The sequence below is a fragment of the Hippichthys cyanospilos genome, chromosome 2 (genome assembly GCF_059441005.1).
Source record: "Hippichthys cyanospilos isolate Australia breed blue-spotted pipefish chromosome 2, RoL_Hcya_1.0, whole genome shotgun sequence".
NCBI lineage: Eukaryota > Metazoa > Chordata > Actinopteri > Syngnathiformes > Syngnathidae > Hippichthys > Hippichthys cyanospilos.
In genome coordinates this window covers 16,891,307-16,903,743 of record NC_142370.1, presented here as the reverse complement: position 1 = coordinate 16,903,743, position 12,437 = coordinate 16,891,307, and the positions used below count along the sequence as shown (strand labels likewise).

Below are 12,437 nucleotides of genomic sequence, written 5' to 3'. Positions count from 1 at the left end.
CAAGTACCGATACCACTTGTACTTTTGATGAACAAAAGTCCCTCCAAAGATGACAGAGCAGTCCTCTCATTCCAATTTTGGCAATTTCCTTCCATTATTCTTCTAATTTGTAGTTTCTAGTTTGTGATTGTAAAACCGCTCCTAGACAGCAGTTGACACTTGTGTCTAGTGGGCACTTATCGGGCCCGATTCTAATACTTGGTACCGCTCCTCACCCATCCCCTAAACAGTATTGGTTGTCTAACACACTCATTAAAGCTGGATAACGGTCAGCATGATGTAAGCAGCTGCTATTTTGGCAAGTATTCAAATTATTCTACATTCCTGATCTGTAAGTGAATCGCATAGGACAGCTTGGCAGCAATTTATATTGTTATTTTTGGAACTATCAGTGAAACAATTTCGCTTATGAAGTCTTGCGACTTTTATGACTAAGGACTACTGTACAATAATGGCTGTTTGGGCGTCACGGTAATGTTTACATAGGTGAGGAAAAACCACGCAGCCAACTTCCATAAAGCTCCCTAACTCGAGAATTAAATACATGAAGTATATGGAGAATGGTGGCATTACTGTGGTGAGACCAAAGACAAACGTCGTTGCCCCATCAAAGCCGTTTTTAAGTTCCTCACAAGACTGCCCGCGGCAACATTATTAAAGTTATCTCAGTCTGTTTTGGAGATTTTTTTTTTTTTTTTTGGGGGGGGGGCGTTATTTTCAAACATTTACATTCAGCGTTGCTCAAAATAGATCAGGTCGCATCTTTTCTCATTGCACCTCAGCGAGTCAGAGCACGTACTTCCTGTTTTTTATTTGTAAATTCCTGAGGGAAGACTAGTGACTCCCTCATTATTACCTGGAATCCCCGGCACACTGCACACACAATCACATGCACATGGAAATCAGGCCCATGAGCTGTTTGCCTCCAAACAAGAGTGTTGCTAGGTCTGACTCTGGGCAAATACTTGAAGCGTGAAAAGACATCAATGAACTTAGAAGACACTTTGCAATGTACCGTATTTTCCGCACTATAAGGCGCACCTAAAAGCCACCATTTTTTTAAAAAGCTGATGGTGCGCCTTACAATCAGGTGCCCCTTATATATGGATCAGTACTGAGATCGGGAGCCGTAGATGGGGAATGAAGTGATAAAGTAAGCTTTACCTGTTTCTTTTGTGTGTTTACAATTGAACAGGTTGGTCATACTGACATTGAGTTATTATGCTATTGAGAGTTTAGAGTTATTATTTGAGTTATTATTGTTATTACTTTGAGTATTACTATACTGTGATTGAAAAACCTTTAAAATATGTCGTTAATTGAGGGTGCGCCTTATAATCCGAAAAAATACGATGTATTGCATGATTTAATGTGATGTAGTACATCCAAAGTGTAGTTTGAGTGCACTCAGTAAAAAAGGTATGAGAAAGAGTAGAATGTGTCAAGGGGATAGCAACTAGCTCGACCATCTCGGGTCAGAGCAGTCCTCAAAGAGTGGGGCGGCATGATGCAATGCCACGGGGTGTGCATTTGACCCGGAGGAACAGGCTTTCTTAATCACAATAATGATTCATGTGATTTAGAAAAATTGAAGCCTTTTTCTTCAGGTTACAATGTTTAAGATAGGTGATTGTGTTAACGTTCCAAATGGATTTACATTTTTACGGTATTATTATTTACTGCTTTTTTTTTCAGCATCAAATATTTCAGTTGGGCAAAAATATCTCTAATTTTAATAAGGATTGACATTTTTCTTATTCAAGGCACAAAATTACGTTTTTGTTTGTTTCAGACAAACCTGTAACCTTGTATAAACCCTGTTGAAGCCAAGTTGACGTTTGTTGAACGTTGAATTATATTGCTTTTTTGTTGTTGTTGTTATTCTTAAAGATTATAACATTTTGGGGTTACTTATATGATTTTTCTTTTGGATAATGATCTCATTTAGTCACCGTGCTAAGTGGGGGGCTGTGAAATGTTTCATCTTTTGGAAGGGGCTTTGCGAAATATAATTGAAAAGCACTGGGTTAGCAATACCTTCATAATCAATGAGAAGATAAAAATGACAAGTAACTTGCTGTTTTGAATCATGATTTGGATTATGGAAGGTCAGTAACTGGCCTGCGGTCAGCACAGCATGCAAATGCACCTTGGCGTCACCAGGGTGGCGGGGTATATAACCAAGCAACTGCCCTGTCAAACATCCATTCAGTGGTGACACATCTGAGCTGTTTTGCATTTGAAGACTCCACTTTTTTGACCAACATGACTTCCAGCACAATACTGGTGAGTGCAAAATTGATTTTGTTTCTTTCTTTTCCATCCTGCTGAAACGGCATTTGTCTCATCAATAGCTCTTGCCATGGCACTGAGGAAAAAATGCTAAACGCGAGCTAATTTTCCTGTCATCTTTTAGTTTTTAAGAGAACCGGTTATTTTGGCATTGGCGACCTCAATTACACGACTCACAAAAGACGTTGGGATTTTGCTTGAACTTGCAGGATGAACCATCCCGAGTGAACTTGGATTTTAACCTTGTTCTAAGATCTCAAGTCCAGCTTCAGTGTTGCACTACTTGTTGCACAACCTGCTGTTCTCTGACAAGGAGTTAAATGGCAAAATGTACAAGTTTAGAGATGTTAGACAGATACTGGAAGAATCGCAGAAAGCCCAACTAAGTAACGTCCATTGAAATGTGGTCAAACGCCTCTTGCGGAATTTGTAGAATTTTGGAGAAGCGCAAAGTTTTGCAAAAGGTGGTACACCATTGAAAATATGGATATGTGCATTCAAACTTGAAAAGACCATCAAAGGAAGATCACCTATGAGGGTTATTGTGCATCCAGAACATTCCTAGATTGTTGTGGGTTGCATCATTAGGGTCAACACCCTTTACAATAGTGATGGAACTTACAATAATTACTAATGAATTATTTGAAAATACACCCTGCAGATTGTTATTAGTGGCACGCTGACAAGAAATGCGGAAGGACACCTTGGATGTGCTGGCCTTTGCGGAGAGTTTTAGGCAAATATCGTTAACAGGCAAACATCACCAGCGAGCTGTCATAGTGGCGTAATTGACTGATTTGTTTTTAGTCAAGCATAACAGTAAGGGTTAAATGTGTTGTGAGCTTGTCTCATGTTATGCTCCACAGAATCCCCTAATGCACATCAAAAATGTAATACTGTATACCAAGGTTCATCTGGAAATATTATCATTATTTTTATTTTTTTCACGATTTATTACATAAGTTCCACCTTATACTACTAGTCACATTGTAATCAGGAAAAAGCAAATACGTAATTAACACCGTAAAAGACTTCTGTTAGGAAACTACTTATTTCACTGAGTGATCTACAGTCAGTTTTGGGCAAGTTACTTCAAAACTTTTATGCGTGATTTATTTTTAATATTACTTATTAGTGGAGTAATTCCAAAGTAATTAGTTACATTACTATATTACTGCATTCAAAATGTAATGCATTACACTACTATTGCACCACTTTTATATGACTCTCTTTAGACTCTTTTTTTCTGCTTTAGACTAAGCCGTATCCTGCATAAATGTTGAAAAAAAAGTGGTGAACAGTTGTTGAAAGTTGGCTTATTTTGCTCTTTCCTAGTGTCAATGTTAAAAAGGATTCAGTTATAGGTATACCGTTTTTGTGAATATCAATCTTATTTATTGTTGGCGTGGCAAGTGACTTTTGGGGGTTGGGGGCAAAATGTTTTCTCAAGAGATCACACTGATGATGCAACTCTTTTTCTTTCATTTCTATTTTTATTATCAGGGTTTCCGGCTGTTACTGGTCATACTGGGGACAGCGTGCGGCACGCCTGCGTGTCCAAACAAGTGCACATCGACACGATACCTTCAGCACACCCACTTCCAACACGTCTCAGACTTGGGAGGTTCTTCAGTTGCTCCCTGGGAACTTACGTGAGTTGAAGTTCTTGTCATTACCGGCAAACAAAAGGTTCACAGCGGGCGCTAACCCTAGGCTCAGATCCATTCAGTTATTTTTTATCTCATACATTATCACTCTCTTACATACGTGTCGGAAGTACAACCATTCAACAATTTCCTGAAAATTGGTCACGTTCTTTATTTCATATCAAAAGTAGCCAACACAATTTTTATCGATCATACTTAAGTTTGATGGGCATATCTTATCATTGAGGACTGGTGAAAAATGGTGATTTTTGCTTTGTTGGAGCCATCTTGGGCATTAAAAGAGATCATTTTGTTGCTATTGCATCTAGTAACACAGTATGCCTTATGCCCCTCCCCAAATATTGTAGTTTTTGAGGGTTTTGGTAGTCAGTGTCTGTTTCTTCATAAAATTCCATTGTATTTCAGGTCGGATCGCACCGAAGGCAGGGAGCCCGAGATCATCGAGCATGCTGTCTGCAAGAACTGCACTGTACCGCATATGGTCGCCAAGCCTATCTACATCCAGATTTCGGTCTACGAGAGAGTGCGCAACAAGCCGCGCGATGTCTGGTGCAGGTGTCCTTACAAGCTGGCTGTGGGTTGCACTTGTGTTACAACGCAGAAGGAATAACATTCACAAGGGAGGCAGAATCTTTTATTCTCCTTGCTGTACTCTTTTTGGACACTTCCCGTCCCCTTTTCCACCAAGCACTGTGGTTGGACTCACTTAGGTACGGTACGCACATCTGTGTTGTGAATGTAGAGGGTTCCAAAAGAGGCCACCCCCACACAGTAGTATGGTATGCTTTGCTTGTCTCCATTGAATCACCATTGTTCATGTAGAAGAGGAAGAGAAAATATGGTACCTTATGATGGAGAGAAAGTGAAGCCTCTTATGTCATAACAATACACTTGAAATTTCAATTTATTGCAAAAGAAATCTAGGTAAAAGTCAAGATTTCCAAAGCTGCGCATTTCTCCATTGCGGTCTGTGTCTACATAGTGTGCGCGTTTGCTCTCGGCAAAAGCAAAGCTTTTGGATCCTCTTGCCTTTTGTAATAAATTGACAAAACCAATACAGTACAGCGTCAATATTTTATTTCGAGACAACAGTAAAGCCCCTGAGCCGATCAGGATTCAGAGCACAATGCGCTGTAAAAAATATCCACACTGTAAAAAATCCGTGAAGCAGCGAACCCGTGAAAGATGAAAGGCGATACAGCGAGGGATTACTGTAATGCCGTTATGGTTTTAGAGGGTTCACCATATAAGGAGAATGATTATATTTAAAAACAAAAACAAGTTTTAAAAATGAAAAAACCTACGCTACAGATCATTTCAAGACTTTTAAAGGGCCTATAACATGTTAGAACAGTGTAATATGTGCATATAAATTACATTTGGCACATTAGTGACTTAATTTACTCAATGATTCTTTTTTTTTAACTACTGATCGTAAGGAAATCCTATATTTGGGTATTATCACGATGTGTTTATTTCTTGTCTAGAATAGCATGCATTGCTATCCATCTATGCAGTCCTAGTTCATCTCGCCACAGTTCTTAGATAACGCACATGAAATTGTCAACTGAAACCTTGGCCCAGCCGTTGGCCGCGCTCGGCTGCCTCTTTTTGTTATGTCTTGTATTGTGTAATGCCTTGGTGAATGAATAAAAAGCAGGAAGGGACGGCTGGGCTCCGATGGCTCTGAGGCGAACGTGAGAGTGGAAGCCGAGTCCTCCCTTGCCGGCAAGACAAGTCAATCCTGGTTGGCCTGAGCTACTATTTTTCAGCCTAGACTGGGCTCGTCTTAGTCTTCCTTCATAGATTTCTCTGACGCTGATATTTCTAACCGGGAAGTTAAGCGCCTTGTTTGCTGACACTGCACCTCTTACCGTGTAGCTGTCTCGCCCCTCTCAATGCCGGTCGGCCAAGAGATGCATCCATCTATCATCTTGAGCGCTCATCCTCATAAGGTTGATTGAGATGTTTCCAACAGTGTGATGAACGGGGCCAAAAACAGGCGTTGTAATGACATTAAAATGCATAACGGTATCAATACACCATTCTCACACCCGTTTCTGGTATCATATCAGTCCTTGGAACCCGGTATTCATAATTATAAATCTGCCCCGGGTGAATTACTTTCTACTGACATTGATTGTCCGGCTGTGTGCTCCCAAACATGCATTTTGTCCATTTTCTACATTTAAAGGTTGTAGCTAATAAATGAAACGTTGTAGCTAATAAATGAAAGGCAAAATTTCTCAAATCCGGAACTAGAACAAACTTAAAGCCGTGGATAAGGTCGGCGTGTATTTTCTCTTACACAGGTCGTAAGGGAAGATGTAGGGGAGGTTTGAATTGCTCCTATTGTCATAAGCGCACTTCAAGCTGTTTTTATCACCCGTCGGTGTGAGAGCGCAGAATAAGCAAGGAATGCTTAGAAATGCATAAATGAAGGAAAATAACACTTTGGGAGCGTTCAGAGTGATGAATCAACATTGGAACATGGGTAAAAGCTCCAAAAAGTTGACTTTTCATGTTATGAGCTCTTTAAAGGTGAAGTGAGATTTTTGTTTTGAATCCCTGATGCTGTCTTTGAAAAACAGAATGCATTTTGTGTTTGTAGTTAACAAGCGGCCAGAGGACAGACTATCTCTTTAGGAATGAGTAGTCCAAGAGCTCAACTTTGATGAAACGTATTTGATAGTAGTTGTTGTACCGGAACCGTATTACAAAAGGCTGGCAAATTAATGAAGATGATTAAGCACGCTGAAAAGCTGGAACATCTTCAAGGCCTTGAAAAGTGTCAGAGAGGTTGGAAAAATCCTTTTTGCATGAATGAACACGCAAAATCCTATTTGAAAATCTTTATTTTAATGACTAAATCGCATCTTCATGCCGAAGGAAACATACTTGTTTTGACTTTTATTCATGTACCTTGGCAATATCGTGTCAATATTTGCTAGCCAATCCAACTTTCAAGTTCAAGATCAGCAGATAGACACCAAGAGCACTCCCACATTTGGCTAGGTACTATTTAACCACTAGATCGCAAACAATTTCGGAAAAGCCCCACAAGTGTTCGCTGGTTTAATGTTGTCAATACAAAACATAGCGTTGCACTTTAGCAACGCGGGAGTCATAGTGGACTGAATCTGTGGGATTCCTACATTATACATTGGATGTCAAGATGGGAGGAGAATAAACTCATTTATCCTTTGAATGACTGCGATCTCTCCGGACTTTTAAATGTACTTGACACAAGGACACAAATACACAATTCAATATTGGCGAACGGGAAGACCACAAACTCAAACCCCGGTCTTCCATAAGTGGGCTACTGTGTAGTAGAGTAGTTTCGGACCTTCAGATTTGATAATGTCATGTAAATGAAACTCAAGAGTACAGTCAGAAGCTGTAGTTGCATGTCTGTTCAAATGGTCAAACCCGGCATCTGCCGGTGCCCACGACGCACCTGTTGCACAACAACCACGGATTGGTCACAATGACCGCAGAGACTCCCATTGGGAGGTGAGCACTTGCAGTACCTACAAATACTTGATGATTCTTAGCAGAAAATGTTGGATTTAGTTGAAAGATATGACTAATACGGCGCTTTGCTTTCTTCCCATTCTTGCTTCAGCTGTTACTTGCAACAGCTACAGCAAAGCCTATGTACAGAAGTTCCCTGTCTTTATAAACGTACTAATTGTCATACCACCACTGTCATATCAGAATCCCCTTTGGATATCGGTGCTCCCAAACAACAATGATGTTTGCAATCCAGGCATTAGGATGTGAAAGGCTTGAATAACAGTGAAAAGAACCGCTTGATTTTGCTCCTGCTCACGCCATCTTTGTAGTCGTTTATGTTGTTTATGAGATGTGTCAAGACAGCGTCTCCAAAGGAATCCGAATTTGTCCTTAACGTTTCCAAGAGCTCCTTTTTAGAACGATACTGATGGAACAGATCCTCGATCACCTCCTTTATGAATTTACCATAGGTGACCATGTCCATAGTGGCAAGGGCTTCCAGGCTGACTTCTATCAAAACGTCACGATAAACCTTGGTGATGATCCGCTGCACTTCACATTGGCCCATCGACTTCCTGACTTCCTTTGGGAACTGTCTCACCAGGGTCATGATCAGCATGCTCACGAAACTCCGGGTCAGCTTCTCCAGCATCGCTGCCGTGATGGGAACCGACGCAACGCGAGACTGCGTTTGAGATCGCCGGTGTGAAGACGCGAACGATCCTGGCCGCAAACTGGATTTCTCCAGGTTTGGCGTCTCAATGGAAGACATGAGCATGTCAATATCATTTAAAGCACCGCACACTGCATTTGTACTATCCTTTTTTCTGGACTCCATTTCCATCCAAAGGAGCATCTGCTGTAAGAACTTCCCCACGGAATCTTCGACGATGTCAAACAGAACATCCAGGCCCCCTTTGTTCTGTCCGTTTGCTTGCTTGTCCCTGGAGTCAGGGGCACCGACTGGCTCTTTTCCCTTTACATGGTTATAGATCTTATCCCTCAGCTTGTTTGAAAATGGTGTCATATCATCGTTGAGGGCATCTTGGCTTTTGGAGCCTTTTGTTCCCGCCCTTGCAACATTACTGTACAAGTCCTCGACATCTTCCTGGATTCCCTGAAAACTCAAAGTGATGGAGTCTGATAGGTCCGAATCAAATGTGCCGAGACCAGAGGACGTTCCCGAGAAGGTGACCAGGTACTCCGAGTCTTTCATCAGACCCTCGTTCACCACATCCATCATCATTTTTTCAAACCTCTTTCTGGAGAACTCAATAAATCTGTTCTTGCGTGGGGTCATTGGGACGTGCGAAGAAAAAAAGTTGGTCAAGGTCTTCTCGATCAACCTCAGGTCAAAGTGGGGGCTTACTGGGATGCTTCTGTTGGTGTCCATGTCTGAGGCGTAGTGAAGATCCCCCACAATGGTTGTGACGATTTCCGACGCCGTGCCTTGCACATCTGCGGCATTTTCAAGCTGTGAATCGCCAGGGTCCGTGTCCTTGCCTTCTGACCATTTGCGGAGGATTTTGCCTACAGCCTCAGTTGTCTCGTCGACATTGATATTTGATTTTGGGCTGTAAGATGACTTGAGACTCGAGTGTTTCTCGAGCCGGGTGACCTGGGTCTGCCCCGACGGTTGGCGCCAACACGCTCCGAAACACCGAGTCGTTGACTCGACATGACCCAGATAAGTCCGCAACGCGCTGCAAGCAAGACGTACCATCTGGCAAAGCACATTGAGATTGGTAAAGGTGCCAGGGATGTAGATGAGTGGCACTAATTCTTTAGCCTCCTTGTCTGAAGCTGACGCCAAAGTACGATTTACCCTTTCGGAAACCTCATCGGTTAACAAAGAGTCCAGCTTGCTGGCGTAGTCGCACTCTTGCAACGGTGTGCTAAGGGCCGAGGCAAACGTGCTGTTGGTTGTGCCTTCCGGGACCGGAGTCAAGGGATCGGCCTTTGCGACCCCGACCCGCTGCAGGAACATTGGTACGATGAGTCTCAAGGCATCGGTGGAGAGTTTTTGGGTCATTTCTGTGCACATCTCCGCCAGCGTAGCTCCCGTTTTGGAGTCAAAGTGCCCTTCAGATAGCAGACACCACTGGGCCGGTGAAATGTTTTCAAAATGTTTTGACACAATTGGCAGGAGAATCTCCTGTTCCACTGAAATCTCCGGTTGCATCCTTTCTTGTCCGGAGGGGCCCACATTTAAAATCCAGATTGTCAATTTCAAACGCCGAAGCGCGAGATCCTCCTCAGTTTTCAGCCTAGCTTTATGACAAAGGATAACCTTGTGAGGTGGCTCCGTGTCCCTTAAGTGACAGTGATGACATCGTTGATCTTGAAAGGCAAACTCTGATCACATAAATAACGAGTGTTTACTTTGTCTTTCTCTTTACTGTCTGTAGCTGTGTTAGCCCAACATAGAAATCGTTTCCACGTGTGCTACCCTGCCTCTGAACTTGCACTATTTTGTCAGGAACAAGACTGACCGAGTCTTCTAACGGACTGAGTCTTCATGACGTGATCTTACCCTTCTGATTCTTGCCCAGCGTTTGCGATTCCCCTTATATTAGATATTTAGATATGCAGATATTTAGCAGTCATGCAAAGTCTTGATTGTTTGCGATGTCATAATTTGCTGATCAATGATGTCATTGATCAAATAGCCAAAATGGGACCTTAAAACGGGCATGTTAGGCCCTTGTCCACAGCTTTCAGCATAAAATTAAAAGTGTGGCCCGCACTGTCCAACGTAATAGGAAATACAATATGTACAAATATGATATGGGCCTGCATGACCCTTTTGCTACCCTCACAAGCCCATTTCTAAACCGGAGACTGTTGCGGGGACACAACATTGCTCTAATGTTGTGAAACACTAATACAATCCTAATTTGAATGGTTGCCTCCCTCTGAGTTTGGACACCATTGTTTTTAAGCAAACTCAATTTTTGACATCTGTAATAATCCCATTTTTCTTAGGACTGTAATATCTTTTTTTTTTCAGAACCCCCCCACCCCACCACCAATATGTTTACATAATTTTTCACTTTTTTTTTTTTTTTTTTGCATTAGTTATGCAAATTTGTTGAAAAATCTGGACTGCAGGCCCCACGCCCCGACCAGTCAATGATCATTCGACCAAGCAGCTCGTCAAACATTCGCTTGTATTGTCCCATTGAGTCCCATTTAAGCATGGGATACTGGTGATTTAGAACTTCAGATGCATATACTGAGGAAAGCCCAAGGGGTTTTCAGACAACATTTAATAGTGCATACACATTTTTCTTCAGCGCCTACTGCAGTGTCACGCAGGCAACACGGGACTACAAACTACACATTCAAAGTTCGAAAAAAGATTATGAGACGGATTGCAGTCCAAGTGGTGGCGTGGTAGACCTGAGTAAGGCTCTGCCCAATGCGCTGAAGAACCTTTTCATTGCACTCATCTCTGAGGTGCGGTTGAGGGAGTTGAGATTTTTTGTCAAATGATTGGAAACGACGTCATCAAAAGATGGCTCGTCTGAGATTAGCGCTTCCAGCAACTTCTCCTGTGAATGATACTGTTGGAAGAGGTCCTCGATTACGGTCTTGATGAATTTATTATAGGCCACCATGTTCATTGCGGCCAGGGGCTCCAGGTTGACCTCCTTCAGAACTTTACGGTAGACCCACCCGATTATCAGCTGCAGGTCATATTGTTCAATCGACTTCCTGACTTTCTTTGGGAAGCGCTGGACGAGAGTCATTATCAGCGTGCTCACGATGTTTCTTGCCAGTTTCTCTTGCAGAGGCGACGCGCCGTAAACGGTGGGTGTTGGTGCTGGGGAATCACTCGTTCCCGCCTGATTTTGGATGGTGGAATCTGTAGACATGACGGTCTGAAGCCTGATTTTTAGCAGCGGTCTGTAGCCTGATTGTCAGTCACTGAATAGCTGCCCAGCCAGCAGCTTCAGTCGTGCTGCACGGACAGAAGAATCAGTGCACTTTTATGATGTCACTGAACTGTGTATCAAAGACCATGGCTACATCAGTATATCTTGAGAAGCATAAGCTCTTTAACCATTTCAAAACGTACCTCAACTCATTCAGCCTACGAGACATTTTTATGTTTTAAGACTCCAGACATTTTTTTTTCTGTTTTCTTCAAACGTTTGACTAAAGGAGGGTCTAAAATTGGCTGGTGCTAAATGACTTAAGTCCTAAGACTATTGAGTACTTAGGTAATTAAGCGCTAAAGTAATCAGTTTTACTTACCTGAGATAATCAGTTATTTTAGTAACCAAGGGATATATAACCTTAGTACCCAAAGTGCGGCGTGGTGGAGAGTGTTTCACACGTCAGCCTCGCAGTTCAGATTCCCGAGTTCAGTTCCAGCTTGCTCCGGCTCACTCCAGCTTCCTCTCCCGTTTCAAAAACACTGAGTAGGTGTGTTGGACACTAAATTGTCCTTTGTTGGGTGGGTGAATGGTTGTTGGTCTATGTGAGGATAAGCAGCTATAGAAAATGGATGAATGGATAGAAGTATAGAAATGATTACATGACTACTTAAATACCTGACATAATTATTTACGTTATTTTTTTATTCATATTTAGTTTGTAAATACTTAAAGTACTTGATTCATTTAATACTCAAACTCTAAAAACATTTGAATCAAAAAGAGGACCGACGATTTGGGTTAATTTGACACAAGTTTTGCACCTTAATTCTTGAGGTTATCTTGTACAAAACGACTCATTTTCGGGGGTTGTTTTATATAAAACAAAATATAAACCACAAAGTCGGGCCAAATTGCCCAAAGTATGGAATGGGTCCTTTTTGGCATCCCATAGTCACGTTATTTTTAACAAAGCTATTTTCAAAGTATAATTACCTAAAGAAACTTTTAGTACCATATTACGTGACCAAGACATTTTTGGGAGAACAGTATCTTTCTTTTGACATCAATTCCAAAG

General features: G+C 41.9%; 2 protein-coding genes and 1 long non-coding RNA gene across 3 annotated transcripts; 1 reads left to right on the top strand and 2 right to left on the bottom strand.

Annotated features, from left to right (window-relative positions):
- The first annotated feature begins 2,188 nt into the window (after positions 1 to 2,188).
- Positions 2,189 to 5,649, top strand: LOC148427603 (uncharacterized). The gene is made up of 3 exons (XM_088408486.1): positions 2,189 to 2,286; positions 3,796 to 3,944; positions 4,365 to 5,649. The coding sequence occupies exons 1-3, from the start codon at positions 2,266 to 2,268 to the stop codon at positions 4,567 to 4,569; spliced, it is 375 nt and encodes a 124-aa protein (XP_088264612.1). The 5' UTR covers positions 2,189 to 2,265; the 3' UTR covers positions 4,570 to 5,649.
- A 1,147-nt stretch (positions 5,650 to 6,796) lies between these two features.
- Positions 6,797 to 9,675, bottom strand: LOC148427602 (uncharacterized). The gene has a single exon (XM_088408243.1). The coding sequence runs from the start codon at positions 9,658 to 9,660 to the stop codon at positions 7,735 to 7,737; it is 1,926 nt and encodes a 641-aa protein (XP_088264369.1). The 5' UTR covers positions 9,661 to 9,675; the 3' UTR covers positions 6,797 to 7,734.
- Positions 9,676 to 10,729: 1,054 nt separating this feature from the next.
- On the bottom strand, positions 10,730 to 11,912 carry LOC148427601 (uncharacterized). The gene is made up of 2 exons (XR_015864822.1): positions 11,739 to 11,912; positions 10,730 to 11,442 (listed from the first exon to the last, which is right to left on the bottom strand). It is a non-coding gene; the product is annotated as an uncharacterized LOC148427601 (long non-coding RNA).
- Between the last annotated feature and the right edge of the window lie 525 nt (positions 11,913 to 12,437).